Source organism: Pseudophryne corroboree, chromosome 10 (assembly GCF_028390025.1).
Source record: "Pseudophryne corroboree isolate aPseCor3 chromosome 10, aPseCor3.hap2, whole genome shotgun sequence".
Classification (NCBI taxonomy): domain Eukaryota; kingdom Metazoa; phylum Chordata; class Amphibia; order Anura; family Myobatrachidae; genus Pseudophryne; species Pseudophryne corroboree.
Genome location: NC_086453.1, coordinates 211,781,573 through 211,800,151, shown reverse-complemented (window position 1 = coordinate 211,800,151; position 18,579 = coordinate 211,781,573). Strand labels below are relative to the sequence as shown.

Genomic DNA, 18,579 nt, shown 5'->3' with positions numbered 1-18,579 from the left:
ACTGGCTATTTGCATTTATTAACGTGCCCATATTCCTTGTCTCATACATAGAAACAAAGCCACCAGCGCTTTATCTAGAAGAAATGTGTATGTTCATGGTATTATCCGTCAGCCATTGAACTACAATTCTGTAATCAGCAGGACAAACACTTCTAAAGATAATAATGTATTTGTCCGATGCACTTTCAATCTTTTCATTTTATAGGGGCACAATGCCCATTTATCATTACTATCACCCATTTTTATCTATATTCCTGCAACACTGTGACTACTATATCAATGTCACACAGGAGCATATGGATGGATGTGAAGGTTATTTATGTTTTGACCAAAAGTTTGTCAATTCCTTCTGTTGTTAGAAATAAGGTACTTTATGCAGCATAATGTATGATTCTGTGATATGCTCCACATTTTAAGACTTGAGTATAAATCCTACTGAAGGTAGTATATGGTTTGCCTTGTAAAGGTTACAGTTATTGGAACAAGAAGATAAATGGGCTGTTCTAAAGACATGTTGAAAAGCGTTCAGAATTATGTTGGTAACATGGATTTTAATAGCACATGATACTTGTTCCTTTATAAATAATGAGCACATGGTGAGGTCATACCAACATTTTAGAAAGCTGGGTTCTATGACCAGGAAACTGCGGGGTTACGCTCACACAGTATATTGTTGTAATGAGTGAGGTCGTGCGGGGTTCTGACTGGGTACGCACTAGTGTATGGAAGAGTATTCCCTATTTATGTTTATGCTAGGTGGCCTGGGAATGTCCTTGCTGTACAAAACTGTGGTTTCCAGGTCAGCAAATCACTTTCTGAACTCACCAATAAATGAGCAAAATAATCAAATTATACAATAAAGAACATATTATTCTTCCATACGTACTCATCATCTGGAGTAAGCTGCACTGGCTCACTGGTAAACTGAGTGTCAAAGTTCTCCAAACCATAATCATCGGTGATCTGGGGTTTGAACGGAGGAACAACCTGCTTCTTCTCCAGCTAGAAAGAAGAGAAAATGTTTTTCCACAATATGCTTTTCAAAGCTTACATCCCTATCAATGCAAACAGGGTTCAAGATGAATATTGGGTGCCCAATCTCGCCCTGTTTCATGAATAGGCAAGGGTACTGAAATGTATGTTGTGAGACCACTTTTCTATAAACTCATTTTAAAATCTTTATCAAAAACATAAAGGTGTCCATGTCATTGTAGATGTCAAGGCAAGAAAAAGAACGCTGCTGAAGTACCACTTCCGAGCAGCAGGTGTCAATAAAGAGTGACATGCCTATCGTCTGCACATTATAACAGTGGTTTTGACACTTGGGGCCGATTCAGCACGGTTCCTTATTTTGCTAAAATCACTATTAGCATATTTTAGCAAATGTGCGTACGCCAGTATGCGCAAGGTCTTAAACTGCGATCTCTTCAGAACGCAGTCTACGTACTGTCGGTGGGCGGTGATGAGGCGTTGACGCCGCTTTTTGTGGGTGCCGATACAACATTTGGGGGCGTGGTCCGGACAACGGAGGCGTGTTCAGACAGTTCGTGGAGCGGGCTGTGGCGGCTGTGTGCCAAAAGATGGCTGCCGCTGACTGCCTTCTCAGCTAGGCTGAGCAGGCAGGGGGCATCCCTAATCGCTGCTGAGCGAAGCGCTTGCATGTCAGTGGGGAGGCAGGACCCCGGCATGCAGGGTGGACTTACCCGGTGCTGGGCGTCCCCCCGCATGCTCATGTAGTGAGTTGTAGTTGTGCGATTAGTCGCACAACTACAACTCATGCTGAATTAGTTAGTGACCCAGGACCAATTCAAATTATGTATGACCAATGCAATGGGACAAACCAGTGCTGGTGGCTGCCAATTATAAAATATATGGACAAGTAGAATCCCTGATCTCCACCACATAACTGGTTAGCAGAATTTACATTATTTCATCATTTTTTTTCTGAATTTACAATAAAAAACTTTTAGCTGAGGAGTGCTGTGAAAAAAAAAACCCTAATATTTTAGGGATCTATGATTCAAGAACGTTTGTTCCATGCGACCCTGTTAGCTCCTGCATCTTTTTACCCCCGAAAATGTGTTTTATTTACATCATTATACTAATTGGACACACAAGCAGACTGCTGGTTAAAATGATGTGTGGTTTGCCTATATTATCTAGGAAAACTCTGTAGCATACAAGATACAGCCACGGTTGCACATCAATAGTGGCATGCCGCATATAATTTTAATCCGTCTGCTTGTGCGTCCTATTCACAGTGTTTTGTGAATAAGACGCATTTTAATGGAAAAAGTTGCACAAAAAGACGCTCTGTGCTACAGAGTCACACAACGTCATGGCGTGCCTAGAAAGGTTCTTTACCATGCAGAAAGGTAGATGTATGTGGACACATCTGTGTATTGTGCACACACAAAGATCCAAGCGATGGGTTTTGAGTAACAAAACATTTATTCATGTATTCCCTTGAATGATAATAATTCTTGTTATAGGTTTAACTTGCTGTTCCTGTGGAAAGAGTTTTGTAGGTATTGTGGGGTGTGGTGGCTGAGCAATAGAATGCACATCTTTCCCTGTGTGTTGCTTAGGCAAGCAATGTAGGACCAGAATAAACAACCCTGCTTAAACAAATGTCCCTTAAAATGTATAAAGTATTTATTTTGTGTTCATAGCCATGTTTCTATATGTCAAAGAAATTAAGGCGAGTCTGAGTGCCGTCTGTGGCAGATGTGATATGTAACTTCACTAATAAAATCACATTCTATGTGCAAACCATAAAACCTGAAGAAAAAAAAAACAAAAAACAAAAACTAAACATTGCCCAGATTGCAATATATATATATACTGTACATACCGTATAAGGTATTGCACAGGCAGCATTCCAGGACTTCTAGTGATCAACTGAATTGCGTGTGTGTGTGTGTGTGTATATATATATATACACATTTTTCATCATGGAGTGTCACTGAATGGCGTTGAAACTGTTGGCCAAACTTTAACCCTTAGCATGTTTTATGATTGGGTTAATCCTCCTTTGCTGAAGAGCCGGATCCTGCAGAATGTCCTAGTGGCACTTAGGGCCTGACTCGGGTTAGGACGCACCCGAAATGAGACCGCATTCTCCCATTTTTGAGGCCACTGTGCATGCGCAGGTACAGTTCTGTTTGCGGCCCGAAAAATGGCCGTCCTGCGCCTGTTTTCTTAGACTGGCTGCAGATGCAGGGGGGCTTCCACAAATTCAGCGATGTAATCGCATTGCATAAATTAGCAAAACTGCAACTGAAGCTGAATAAGGTCCTTAGCGGTCTATTTACTAAGCCCTGGATGGAGATAAAAGTGAATCAGCTCCTAACTGTCATTTTTCAAACCCAGCCTGTGACATGTCAGTTAGGAGCTGAATGGCTGGTACTTTATCTCCGTCCACTTTATCTCTATTTAAGGCTTAGTAAATAGACCCCTTAGTCACCTAATCCGAGACTGAGTACAAGATACAGAAGGAGGTTAGTGGCCATTTCTGAGGGACAACACGATGTGCACCAGTAAAATGTAAGCAGTATAAAAGCCTCCTGGGTCCTTTCAAACAATTCCCCCGACAAGCACTTTGCAAGGCAGAAATTAACAAGCTGCTGGGTAGTAGGCAAGTAGGCTTTCTATGCTGAGTATTGTACAGGGATTTAAATCTTTACATATGACGTAAAGACAATGATTAATCTAGAAATGTGTATTGGTAAATCATACTCCACTTTACTGAGCAGAACAAGAGCTGCAATTTCATGTTGTGCAATGAAAGCCATGTGAAGTCTTACTCACCACTGACCTACATTTTTCCTTTAGTTGAACTCTGTCCATGTTTTCTCTGTATCAGTCTACAGCTCAATTACCAAATATCTCCTTTACAATGGAGTATGTTCAATCATTCCTTGCCCAAGAGTGGCACCTCCTTCCCTAAGTCTATAAGAGCCACTGCCGAATCACTGTCTAGTAATCAAATCTACACTTCGTTCCCTGTGATTGGGCAATTCACGGCGCGGCTGCCTACCTTTCTGTGACTGGGCAGTACTTGGCGCGGCTGCCTACCTTTCTGTGACTGGGCAGTACTCGGCGCGGCTGCCTACCTTTCTGTGACTGGGCAGTACTTGGCGCGGCTGCCTACCTTTCTGTGACTGGGCAGTACTCGGCGCGGCTGCCTACCTTTCTGTGACTGGGCAGTACTCGGCGCGGCTGCCTACCTTTCTGTGACTGGGCAGTACTCGGCGCGGCTGCCTACCTTTCCGTGACTGGGCAGTACTTGGCGCGGCTGCCTTCCTTTCTGTTACTGGGTAGTACTTGGCGCGGGTGCCTACCTTTCCGTAACTGGGCAGTACTCGGCGCGGCTGCGCTCTTTTACGTGATTGGGCAGTACTCCACACCGCTGCCTACTTTTCCGTGACGGGGCAGTACTCGTCGTGACTGCCTACTTTTCCGTGACTGGGCAGTACTCGGCGCGGCTGCTTTTCTTTTGATGACTGGGTAGTATTCTGCGCGTTTGCCTTTCTGTGACTGCAATACTCAGCGAGGTTGCCTTCCTTTCATGGAGGTCTGAGCACACTTTCTCAGAATAAGTACTGCTGATCCAGGTGTTAATATATATCTTATTACTTATTATATTAAAGACAGCATTTGTAACTTAAGTTACCTAAACTGGCTTAACCCCAATTTTAAATAAAACCAAAAGAAATCTTTTGTCTCAGCTGCAAAACAGCTATATATTTAGTAGAAATACCACTTTCACTGATAGTTGTATTTAGAACATTCGTGTAAGTGTGAATTACAACATGAGAAGTATTTTACTGTGAAAGTAACTAAATTTCTTACTCTTAGGAGCCCTTGACCATGGAGATATCTTATTATACTGGGATCAGTATGAAATGCTGGCGGACGGGATCCCAGCTGTAATGATCCCGTCATCAGGATCCTGTCCACCATAATACTGGCAGTGGGGCGAGAGCCAGAAAGGCCCTTGTGGGCACGGTGGCTTGCTGTGCTCGCCACAGGTTCTATTCTCCCTCTATGGGTGTCGTGGATACCCACAGAGGGAGAATAGCCTGTCGTGGATACCCACAGAGGGAGAATAGCCTGTCGTGGATACCCACAGAGGGAGAATAGCCTGTCGTGGATACCCACAGGGGGAGAATAGCCTGTCGTGGATACCCACAGAGGGAGAATAGCATGGTACACGTTCCTTTGCAATTCTAAATGTACTCTAATGCTGGGCTTTTCTGCATGATGTATAACCCTATTCCCATGTGTTTTACCATCTGACTGACTAATGAATGAATATCCCTACGCTGTCAATTTAAATACACTCCCACTGATGGGGTTCATTGAAAAGTTACGGGTGAGTGGACTGAGTGCAGTGTTACCCACAAGTAGATTAAACTCTAATTTGCTACAGATTCTCTCCCTAAGGTGAACCCTGATTGGCTGTCGGGAGTTTGCAAAAATTGACTGGGTCAGATTGATCATTTATATATATGATTTGTACAGACGTGAAAGTTTGCTCACCTTGCACACCGAACTCAGTATACACGTTTTACAATCTGAAACATTCTTACATTGAACGGTCTACTTAAATACTTTTCTCTAACGTCCTAAGTGGATGCTGGGGACTCCGTCAGGACCATGGGGAATAGCGGCTCCACAGGAGACAGGGCACAAAAAGTAAGCTTTTAGGATCACATGGTGTGTACTGGCTCCTCCCCCTATGACCCTCCTCCAAGCCTCAGTTAGGTTTTTGTGCCCGTCCGAGCAGGGTGCAATCTAGGTGGCTCTCCTAAAGAGCTGCTTAGAAAAAGTTTTTTAGGTTTTTTATTTTCAGTGAGTCCTGCTGGCAACAGGCTCACTGCATCGAGGGACTTAGGGGAGAGAATTTCAACTCACCTGCGTGCAGGATGGATTGGATTCTTAGGCTACTGGACACCATTAGCTCCAGAGGGAGTCGGAACACAGGTCTCACCCTGGGGTTCGTCCCGGAGCCGCGCCGCCGACCCCCCTTACAGATGCTGAAGATTGAAGGTCCGGAAACAGGCGGCAGAAGGCTCTTCAGTCTTCATGAAGGTAGCGCACAGCACTGCAGCTGTGCGCCATTGTTGTCACACACTTCACACCAGACGGTCACGGAGGGTGCAGGGCGCTGCTGGGGGCGCCCTGGGCAGCAATATATAATACCTTTTATGGCAAAAGAATACATCACATATAGCCATTAAGGCTATATGTATGTATTTAACCCATGCCAAATGTCTAAAACTCCGGGAGAAAAGCCCGCCGGAATAGGGGGCGGGGCTTATTCTCCTCAGCACACAGCGCCATTTTCCTGCTCAGCTCCGCTGTGAGGAAGGCTCCCAGGACTCTCCCCTGCGCTGCACTACAGAAACAGGGTAAAACAGAGAGGGGGGGCATATTTTGGCGATATTTTTATATATTTAAGCGGCTATAAGGAACAACACTTATATAGGGTTGTTCCCATATATATTATAGTGCTTGGGTGTGTGCTGGCAAACTCTCCCTCTGTCTCCCCAAAGGGCTAGTGGGGTCCTGTCTTCGATAAGAGCATTCCCTGTGTGTCTGCTGTGTGTCGGTACGTGTGTGTCGACATGTATGAGGACGATGTTGGCGTGGAGGCAGAGCAATTGCCGATAATGGTGATGTCACCCCCCAGGGAGTCGACACCGGAATGGATGGCTTTGTTTATGGAATTACGTGATAATGTCAGCACATTACAAAAATCAGTTGACGACATGAGACGGCCGGCAAACCAGTTAGTACCTGCCCAGGCGTCTCAGACACCGTCAGGGGCTGTAAAGCGCCCTTTACCTCAGTCGGTCGACACAGACCCAGACACAGACACTGAATCTAGTGTCGACGGTGATGAAACAAACGTATTTTCAAGTAGGGCCACACGTTATATGATCACGGCAATGAAGGAGGCTTTGCATATCTCTGATACTGCAAGTACCACAAAAAGGGGTATTATGTGGGGGGTGAAAAAACTACCTGTAGTTTTTCCTGAATCAGAGGAATTAAATGATGTATGTGATGAAGCGTGGGTTAACCCAGATAGAAAAATGCTAATTTCAAAAAAGTTATTAGCATTATACCCTTTCCCGCCAGAGGTTAGGGCGCGCTGGGAAACACCCCCTAGGGTGGATAAGGCGCTCACACGCTTATCGAAACAAGTGGCGTTACCGTCTCCTGATACGGCCGCCCTCAAGGATCCAGCTGATAGGAGGCTGGAAACTACCCTGAAAAGTATATACACTCATACTGGTGTTATACTGCGACCAGCCATCGCCTCAGCCTGGATGTGCAGTGCTGGGGTCGTCTGGTTGGATTCCCTGACAGAAAATATTGATACCCTGGATAGGGACAGTATTTTATTGACTATAGAGCAATTAAAGGATGCTTTCCTTTATATGCGAGATGCGCAGAGAGATATTTGCACTCTGGCATCGAGAGTAAATGCGATGTCCATATCTGCCAGAAGGAGTTTATGGACGCGACAGTGGTCAGGTGATGCGGATTCCAAACGACATATGGAAGTATTGCCGTATAAAGGGGAGGAATTATTTGGCGTCGGTCTATCGGATCTGGTGGCTACGGCAACTGCCGGAAAATCCACTTTTTTTACCTCAGACCCCCTCCCAACAGAAAAAGACACCGTCTTTTCAGCCGCAGTCCTTTCGTTCCTAGAAGAACAAGCGGACAAAAGGACAGTCATATCTGCCTCGGGGCAGAGGAAGGGGTAAGAGAGGGCAGCAAGCAGCCCCTGCCCAGGAACAGAAGCCCTCCCAGGGTTCTGCAAAGCCCTCAGCATGACGCTGGGGCCTTACAAGCGGACTCAGGAACGGTGGGGGGTCGACTCAAGAATTTCAGCGCACAGTGGGCTTGCTCACAGGTGGACCCCCGGATTCTACAGGTAGTATCTCAAGGTTACAGGTTGGAATTCGAGAAGTCTCCCCCTCGCCGGTTCCTAAAGTCTGCTTTGCCAACGTCTCCCTCGGACAGGGCGACGGTATTGGAAGCCATTCACAAGCTGTTTGCTCAGCAGGTGATAGTCAAGGTACCCCTCCTACAACAGGGAAAAGGGTATTACTCCACGCTATTTGTGGTACCGAAGCCGGACGGCTCGGTAAGACCTATTCTAAATCTCAAATCTTTGAACCTGTACATACAAAAATTCAAGTTCAAGATGGAGTCACTCAGAGCAGTGATAGCGAATCTGGAAGAAGGGGACTTTATGGTGTCCCTGGACATAAAGGACGCTTACCTGCATGTCCCAATTTGCCCTTCACATCAAGGGTACCTCAGGTTCGTGGTGCAAAACTGTCATTATCAGTTTCAGACGCTGCCGTTTGGATTGTCCACGGCACCTCGGGTCTTTACCAAGGTAATGGCCGAAATGATGATCCTTCTACGAAGAAGAGGCGTATTAATTATCCCTTACTTGGACGATCTCCTGATAAGGGCAAGATCCAGAGAACAGCTGGAAGACGGAGTAGCACTAACCCAACTAGTGCTGCAACAACACGGGTGGATTCTGAATTTTCCAAAATCTCAGTTGACCCCGACGACACGTCTGCTGTTCCTGGGAATGATTCTGGACACGGTTCAGAAAAAGGTGTTTCTTCCGGAGGAGAAAGCCAGGGAGTTATCCGAACTTGTCAGGAACCTCCTAAAACCAGGGACAGTGTCTGTGCATCAATGCACAAGAGTCCTGGGAAAGATGGTGGCTTCTTACGAAGCGATTCCATTCGGCAGATTCCACGCACGAACTTTTTAGTGGGATCTGCTGGACAAATGGTCCGGATCGCATCTGCAGATGCATCAGCGGATAACCTTATCGCCACGGACAAGGGTGTCTCTTCTGTGGTGGTTGCAGAGTGCTCATCTGTTAGAGGGCCGCAGATTCGGCATACAGGACTGGGTCCTGGTGACCACGGATGCCAGTCTGAGAGGCTGGGGAGCGGTCACACAAGGAAGAAACTTCCAGGGAGTATGGTCAAGCCTGGAGATGTCTCTTCACATAAATATACTGGAGCTAAGAGCGATTTACAATGCTCTAAGTCTGGCAAAACCCCTGCTTCAGGGTCAGCCGGTGTTGATCCAGTCGGACAACATCACGGCAGTCGCCCACGTAAACAGACAGGGCGGCACAAGAAGCAGGACAGCAATGGCAGAAGCTGCAAGGATTCTTCGCTGGGCGGAAGATCATGTGATAGCACTGTCAGCAGTATTCATTCCGGGAGTGGACAACTGGGAAGCAGACTTCCTCAGCAGACACGATCTACACCCGGGAGAGTGGGGACTTCATCCAGAAGTCTTCCACATGATTGTGAACCGTTGGGAAAAACCAATGGTGGATATGATGGCGTCCCGCCTCAACAAAAAACTGGACAGGTATTGCGCCAGGTCAAGAGATCCTCAGGCAATAGCTGTGGACGCTCTGGTAACACCGTGGGTGTTCCAGTCAGTGTATGTGTTCCCTCCTCTGCCTCTCATACCAAAAGTACTGAGAATTATACGGCAAAAGGGAGTAAGAACGATACTAGTGGCTCCGGATTGGCCAAGAAGAACTTGGTACCCGGAACTTCAAGAGATGCTCACGGAGGATCTGTGGCCTCTACCTCTAAGACGGGACCTGCTTCAGCAGGGACCGTGTCTATTCCAAGACTTACCGCGGCTGCGTTTGACGGCATGGCGGTTGAACGCCGAATTCTAAAGGAAAAAGGCATTCCGGAAGAGGTCATTCCTACACTGGTAAAGGCCAGGAAGGAGGTGACTGCACAACATTATCACCGCATTTGGAGGAAATATTTTGCGTGGTGTGAGGCCAGGAAGGCCCCCACGGAGGAATTTCAACTGGGTCGATTCCTACATTTCCTGCAAACAGGATTGTCTATGGGCCTCAAATTGGGGTCCATTAAGGTTCAAATTTCGGCCCTGTCGATTTTCTTCCAGAAAGAATTGGCTTCAGTTCCTGAAGTCCAGACTTTTGTAAAAGGAGTACTACATATACAGCCCCCGGTTGTGCCCCCAGTGGCACCGTGGGATCTTAATGTAGTCTTGGATTTTCTAAAATCCCATTGGTTTGAGCCGCTCAAATCGGTGGAGATGAAGTATCTTACATGGAAAGTAACCATGCTACTGGCCCTGGCTTCAGCCAGGAGAGTATCAGAATTGGCGGCTTTATCATATAAGAGCCCATATCTGATTTTCCATACGGACAGGGCAGAACTGCGGACGCGTCCTCATTTTCTGCCTAAGGTGGTGTCAGCGTTTCACCTGAACCAGCCTATTGTGGTGCCTGCGGCTACTAACGAGTTGGAGGATTCCAAGTTGTTGGACGTGGTCCGGGCATTGAAAATATATATTTCAAGAACGGCTGGAGTCAGAAAGTCTGACTCACTGCTTATATTGTATGCACCCAACAAGATGGGTGCTCCTGCTTCTAAGCAGACGATTGCTCGTTGGATTTGTAGCACAATTCAACTTGCACATTCTGTGGCAGGCTTGCCACAACCTAAATCTGTCAAGGCCCATTCCACAAGGAAAGTGGGCTCATCTTGGGCGGCTGCCCGGGGAGTCTCGGCATTACAACTCTGCCGAGCTGCTACTTGGTCAGGGGCAAACACGTTTGCAAAATTCTACAAATTTGATACCCTGGCTGAGGAGGACCTTGAGTTCTCTCATTCGGTGCTGCAGAGTCATCCGCACTCTCCCGCCCGTTTGGGAGCTTTGGTATAATCCCCATGGTCCTGACGGAGTCCCCAGCATCCACTTAGGACGTTAGAGAAAATAAGAATTTACTTACCGATAATTCTATTTCTCGTAGTCCGTAGTGGATGCTGGGCGCCCATCCCAAGTGCGGATTGTCTGCAATACTTGTACATAGTTATTGTTACAAAAAAAATCGGGTTGTTATTTGTTGTGAGCCGTCTGTTCAGAGGCTCCTACGTTTGTCATACTGTTAACTGGGTTCAGATCACAAGTTATAAGGTGTGATTGGTGTGGCTGGTATGAGTCTTACCCGGGGTTCAATATCCTTCCTTATTGTGTACGCTCGTCCGGGCACAGTACCTAACTGAGGCTTGGAGGAGGGTCATAGGGGGAGGAGCCAGTACACACCATGTGATCCTAAAAGCTTACTTTTTGTGCCCTGTCTCCTGCGGAGCCGCTATTCCCCATGGTCCTGACGGAGTCCCCAGCATCCACTACGGACTACGAGAAATAGAATTATCGGTAAGTAAATTCTTATTATTTACTTCATTTCAGGAAAAATAAATGGTGAGGAAGGAGTACAGCATTCGTCTTAGAAATTATTTAACTAAATTTAATTGCTATCACTTAACAAGAAATAGAAGAGGAAATTCTGACCATTTATAATGGTAGAAATAAAACGAATAGAACTTTATTTTGGTTTTCAGGAATATATTTAAAGAGAATTTCATTTAGACAATTAAAAACAACAAAAATAACCCCCCTACTTTTCCTTGATTGCTTTTACATAATTAGTGAAAGTCTAGAAAGTGAAACAAAATCTTATTTGGCTATTTGTAATCACTATAGGTTACAAATAGCATCTTCAACAAGTATATAGCTCTTTCTATTTTACATAATCCAGGAGAGTCGGTCAGTGGTCACAGAAGGCAATGGTCTATATATACATGAAAGGGGCTGCTAACCCATATCATATCAAATATTGCTTTCTGTTCTGTTTTTAGCACAGAATACATCTAAACAAGAAAATGTGAGATATGGTATTCATATTGCCCATGTTTTCACACTGATAACAGAGATCAGCTGTAGATGCATATGCCCCTCAGCCACGTTGTAGAAACAATGCAGAACCATGGTAAAGTAATCTGCAGAGAGTATGCCAAGCAAATGCCTATGGGGGAATGGACAGAATCTCATATACAAAGTCTGTGCACAACATAGAGAGAGATTTATCAAAGCTTGGAGAGAGATAAAGTACTAACCCATGCTTCAGTTGTCCCAAATTTGGTGGGACAGTCCTGTCATCCTGCCTGTGGTGATGGTGGGGAGTTGGGAGGCCCCTACTCACTCGCTGCTCTGTGGTGACTAGATGCACACTGCATCTATTCACCTCAGAGAGGGACTGGAGGCTCCTACAGCTCTCCGAGTGCTAGGCATGCCGCCACAATGACGGAAAAAGGAGCCCTGGCTCACAATCACGGTATTCCTATGAGGCCATGCCCCCCTAACTTCATGCACGGAAGGAATGTGTCCCTTTTCACTTGTATAAGATGGAGGGAGATATGCTAACCAATCAGTTCCTACGGTCAATTTTTAAATACTGCCTGTAAAACGTCAGTAGCAGCTACTATGTCTTCACACTATAATAAGTCTCCCTCTTAGTCACAGAGTGCCTACATTCTGCAACACTCCTCTCTACAAATAATGTAATCAGAGGCCAAATGAGAATTGAGTTGAAGGCAGTAAATAGTGTCTTAATCTACACTAACACTGTGGATCATGTAAGCATTCCCCTACAGAATCCTCTTCAAACTCCTCACCCTCACATACAAGGCCATCTCTAATTCCACTGCTCCCTACATCTCCAACCTCCTCTCCCTTCATACACCCTCCCGCCCACTACGGTCGGCTGATGACCGTCGCCTCTCCTCTGCCTTGGTCACTGCTTCCCATGCACGAGTTCAGGATTTTGCCCGTGCTGCACCCCTTCAGTGGAATGCGCTCCCCCGCTCCATTAGACTCTCCCCGACCTTGCAAAGCTTCAAACGGGCATTGAAAACCCACCTATTTATCAAAGCGTACCCCTCCAATGCATAACCTAGTCCTTAGGCTGCTCCTCCATCCCCCTGCCCCATGCCTTGGACATCTCTGCTTTGCTCGTATACCACCATCAGGCTTCTACCTGCTTGCTTGCACCTCATGTCATCTGTCTGTTGCCCCTCCCCACTAGATTGTTAGCTCTTCAGAGCAGGGCCCTCTTTCCTCTTGTCTAAGCCCTCTTCTTGACACATTTCACTCAGCGACCATCTTTACCTGCTTTTTCTCGTGCTGGTAAATGGCCCCTCTCTATCTATGGCCGCCAGCCCCAAGTAGTACAATGATTACTCCTTCGCTACTTACATCTAAGCTGTATTATGTTTTGAGAATTGTAGTGCTCTTTGTTACCTGCACTCCATTTTTGTTATTTGTTTACTGTTATGCTAAGTTTGGTCTCCCTGTACTGTCCTTTGTACGGCGCTGCGAAACACTTGTGGCGCCCTATAAATAAAATGTAATGATAATAATAATAAGCACCAATTATACATTTATTACATTTTATTTAGAAAATATTGTTTTGGAAAACCACTTGTAAGTCACACTTCTTTTGATGGACGATAGATTAAGAAAATAATAAGAGAAAACTAAAGATGGCATGTACATCGTTGTGGATACACAGACCATGGAGACATACAGGATACACACGTATGTGGCTTGGCTGCTTACCAGGAAATTGTTCAATCACTGGACTATATTTTAATCAGCAACCATCATTTCCTACCAATTTAGCTAATAAATGGTTTAAAGTGGATGAAAATGCTGTTCCGGAAGGCATCAAGATTAAAATATTACAAATACACATAATTATTCATCCAGGTCACCAGAAACAGCGCTACATAGCAGACCATACACACAGATACATGGAACTGGGCTAGAGGGACACAATATGAATAAGGAGAACACAGATATTTGCCTGTAGTTTATGCACTGAGTATTAAACAGAATCAACTTCTTTTCTCACCACTGTATATAACCATTGCATCGCAGTGTCCATGTGTCAGCCTGTATATTTCCAGGCCATTGTCTGGCACAATGACATTATGGATAAGCTATCTATATTCTCAGAGTACAGTACTGGCGGTAAGGAGGCGCTCTGTGGATGTTCCCTGCTAATACGGCATCGGATTTATTCCTATCACTGTTATGTCAGACGTTATCTGCTAAATAATAAAAAATTAAAAAAAAACCCACAATCCAAATTTGCACCTCCCACATACAGTATGTACCACTGGTACAATTGGGGCTTGTTGCTGGCACTATCAACCCCTAATTACATCCCTATAATTCTGTACTATCTATACTCACTACAGACCAATCAGGACTTTCTTACCATCCCTACTCAGGGTCTAGTACACTTGCGCAGCTGTTGGGATCCCGGCGTCCAGCATACCGGCGCTGGGATCCCGACCGCCGGAATGCCGGCAGCAAAGCAAGCGCATTATAGCCCATTGCGGGCACGGTGGCACGCTACGTGGGGTGGGGTTCAGTATGCCGGCTGTCGGGATCCCGGCACACAGTATACCGGCGCCGGAATCCCGACAGCCGGCATACCGACACTTATTCTCCATTCGTGGGGGTCCACGACCCCCCTGGAGGGAAAATAAAATAGCGTGGCGCGCGTCTCCGTGCCCGCAGCGTGGCGAGCACGAGCGAGCCTGAAAGGGGCTCATTTGCGCTCGCCACACTGTCTGTAAGCCAGCGGTCGGGCTCCCGGCGCCGGTATGCTGGTCGCCGGGAGCCCGACCACCGGCATACCATACCACACCCCGCTACGTGTGCCACGCTATTTATTCTCCCTCCAGGGGTGTCGTGGATACCCCAAGAGGGAAAATAGTTGTCAGTATCCCAGGGCCGGTATGCTGAGCGCCGGGATCCCGACAGCCGGGATATTGAGTGCCACCCCCTGCTCATCCCCAATCCTACACAACAGTTCAACTAACGTGTACTGACAACTGTATAGAACTGGAGGCGTAAAATAAACAGGTGTGGTATGGAAGGTCAACCACACTTAGGTCGACAGTGTCTAAGTCGACCAGTATTGGACGACAGTAACTAGGTCGACAGGGTTTCTAGGTCGACATGTCAAAATGTTGACATGAGGTTTAAAAAAAAAAAAAAAATTGGTGTCGTTTTTTTCGTACAGTGACTGGGAACCCCAATTACTGTACTGTGTCTGCTCACCATGCTTCGGGCAAGGTTACTATTCCCAATTGTAGTGCACGTGGATGGTAAAGTATGAAAAAGTTCAAAAAATGGAAAAAAAAATTGTGAAAAACTCATGTCGACCTTTTGACCTAGAACATGTCAACCTAGAAACCCTGTTGACCTAGTTACTATCGACCAATAGTGGTCGACCTAGAGACCGGATATCAAAATAAACGTGATAAATGACAGTACACAGGGCTAGCATTTCTGCTATTTAGAACAAAACTATTTACATAATCAATTCAGATTCACTTCTTTTCTTACACAGATGTCAGAACAAGGAGAAAGGCTTTCCTTCTGCTGAGGCCCTGGTTGTCCATGGCACTGGTTCCAACATGCTGTTGCCTACAGAGCAGCTTCCTTGCAGGGAAGTATTGCAGAATAAACGCCAAGTATTGGGAAGCTATGATAGAGGGCCAGAAGAACAAACTAGGCTGGATGTAATGACACCCGAGTTTGGTGGCCGTGCGGGATGCCGCACGAACGCTGACTTTTTTTTTTGAAAGTGGCAATCACTTACAAGGCATGGTTTGCTTTGTAAGTTATTGCCCCTTCAAAAAGAATTCTGAGTTCCATATGCCTATTCAGGGCTATAGCAGCTGGAATTCCAGGAGATAATGTTGCAAACCATGACTGCCGGCAGGGATCAGTGCAGTTTAACCCAAGGTGCAATTTTGTACACCAAATGGTGAGCATCTCACTTGTTTGTTGATTGCCTCACAGTGTACGCTATATTCATGTTTTTCTTATATTCACTTTATGGAACTATATTGGTGGAAGATCCTCAGTTCATAGCTGCAGACCCCTAGCTTGTGGTGAAGTTTTGTCATTTGATGCAGATCTTTTCTTCAATCTACTCAGAACTGCCAACAGGGAGAAACGCCATAGGTAGCAAATAGACGTTCACAGGTAACTATAACACAGATGCCAAAGTTAAATGGTACAAAGCCAGGCTAGTGGCTAAGGGACATCACAAATGTGTGAATTGATGATGTTTTCTCCAGTAGAAAAGCACGCTAGAGTCAGTATTTACAATGACAACAACAAAGAAAATGTAAGTGAATCTGACCCATGTCAAAACAGCGTTCCTGCATGTGAACACATGGAGAATATTTCCATGGAGCGGCCTCCAGGAGTTGAGGACTGTCAAAGGCAAGACCTAGTATAAAAACTGCAGAAAAGTCTGTATGGTCCGATGCAGGCTGCGAGAGCATGGGATATCTAAGTGCTCATATACAGTAGGATCATTGTGTAAGGAACACAGCAAAGTGACAGTGGTGGACACATCCACTCATGTACATACAGTATGTGGACGAACTTGTAGGATGTTTTGAGCAAGAAGGGGAGAAAAATCTAAATTTTACATGCCTCACAGCAGGATTTTGAGATAAAAGACCTCAGAACGTAACACATTACCCAAGTTTTCTTCCAAATTAAATGCCCACAATACAGGAGATAACTGAGGCTATAGGGATGCAAGATGCCAAACCAGCAAGCACTCCCATGGAGTATAGACAAAAGATAAATGAAACAACTTATTCATTAACCGTTTATCAGAAATATAGAAAAGCAGTAGAAAAATTGCTGTAGTTGCTGCTGTCACCAGAACCTTATGTAGAAGAGCCTCAAAGTCAGGCCAAATGGATTGGTTTGCTGTGAAAAGGGTTATACGCTATTTAAAGGGCATTATAAACTTCCAAGTAAGATTTCCAGCATTTCACAAATGCAATCTGACCATACATGTTGATGCTGATCAAGATGAAGATACGGGGAGTGGTTAACATCCCGGCGGTTGGGATACCGATGCTGGAATCCCGACACCCGATGAAATGCCGGCAGTCAGAATACCGACACAAGCCCGGTATTCACACTTGGGTGGTTGTCCACGTGACCACCCAAGGGTGAATATAATAGTTTGGTTGCCACCGGGCCCAATGCGTGGTGAGCGCAGCGAGCCCCCAAGGGGACACGATTCGCTCGCTGCCAGGATTCCGGCTGTCGGGATCCCAGCGTTGGTCTCCTTATCACTGGGATCCTGGCCGCTGGGATTCCATACTGATCCCAAAGATACTGTATTATAGAAAGTAAGTCCATCACTGGCACTATTGTGAATGTATTCCAGATTGTGCTCTTTTTTTTTTTTTTCAAAGACAACCCCCCCTCCCCCCCAAAATAACAGCAGTAATACACTAGTTGGGCAACGTTCTAAATGATATGGAACATATGTCATATTTATTGGTACCTATTTAATAAGGTTATCCTATCGGGCTGTAGTCAGGATACCAGCGCTCACCATCCCCTCAGTCACAATCCCGGCTCTGGGATGCCGACGGTGAGTTTTAGGGTTAGGCACCAGGGAAAGGGTTAGGCTGCGGGAGGATTAGTTTTAGGCAGGGCCTGTGCTAGGGTGTTCGGCGCCCCCCCTGCAAACTATAAATTTGCGCCCTCCCATATTCCTTTGGCGCGCGCCGGGAAAAGGGGTGTGGTCTCACAAGGGGCATGGCCACACAATAGTACCCCCATTTAAAATTACGCCACACAGTAGCACAATCTTATTCATCTTATACGTAATGCCCCACCCATAGTAGTAGCGTCCTTATATATAATGCACCCCAGTAGTAGTAGCATCCTTATACATAATGCACCTACAGTAGTAGTAGCGTCCTTATTCATAGTGCACCCCAAGTAGTAGACGCGTCCTTATACGTAATGCCCCCCCCCCAGTAGTAGTAGCGTCCTTATACGTAGTACACCCCCAGTAGTAGAAGCGTCCTTATACGTAATTTCCCCCCAGTAGTAGTAACGTCCTTACATGTAATTCTCCCCCCCCCCAGTAGTAGTGTCTTTATACATAATGCCCCCACAGTAGTAGTATCGTCCTTACATGTAATGGCCCCCCCAGTAGTAGCGTCCTTATACGTAATGCCCCCCCAGTAGTAGTAGCGTCCATACATGTAATTCCCCCCCCCCCCCAGTATTAGCGTCATTATACGTAATGCCCCCCCCCAGTAGTAGTAGCATCCTTACATGTAATGCCCCCCCCCCCCGGGAGTAGCGTCGTTATACGTAATGCCCCCCTGTAGTAGTAGCGTCCTTATACGTAATGCCCCCCCAGTAGTAGTAGAAGCGTCCTTACATGTAATGCCCCCCCCAGTAGTAGCATCGTTATACGTAATGCCCCCCCTGTAGTAGTAGTAGTAGTAGCGTCCTTACATGTAATGGCCCCCCAGTAGTAGTAGCTTCCGTACTATACGTAATGCCCCCCTGTAGTAGTAGCATTGTTATACGTAATGCCCCCCCCCCAGTAATAGTAGCGTCCTTACATGTAATGACCCCCCCCAGTAGTAGCGTCGTTCTACGTAATGCCCCCCCCCGTAGTAGTAGCGTCCTTACATGTAATGGCCCCCCCAGTAGTAGTAGCTTCCTCACATGTAATGGCCCCCCCAGTAGTAGCGTCGTTCTACGTAATGCCCCCCCCCCTGTAGTAGTAGCGTCCTTACATGTAAAGGCCCCCCCAGTAGT

General features: G+C 46.1%; 1 protein-coding gene across 7 annotated transcripts in view; it reads right to left on the bottom strand.

Annotated features, from left to right (window-relative positions):
* The window catches only part of PRKCZ (protein kinase C zeta), a 646,661-nt gene that overhangs the window by 2,592 nt on the left and 625,490 nt on the right, over window positions 1-18,579 (bottom strand). For all 7 annotated transcript variants that reach the window (XM_063943062.1, XM_063943064.1, XM_063943065.1 and 4 more), the window contains one exon: window positions 887-1,002. In XM_063943062.1, the coding sequence (XP_063799132.1) occupies window positions 887-1,002 (116 nt within the window). The remainder of the gene's footprint in view (window positions 1-886; window positions 1,003-18,579) is intronic.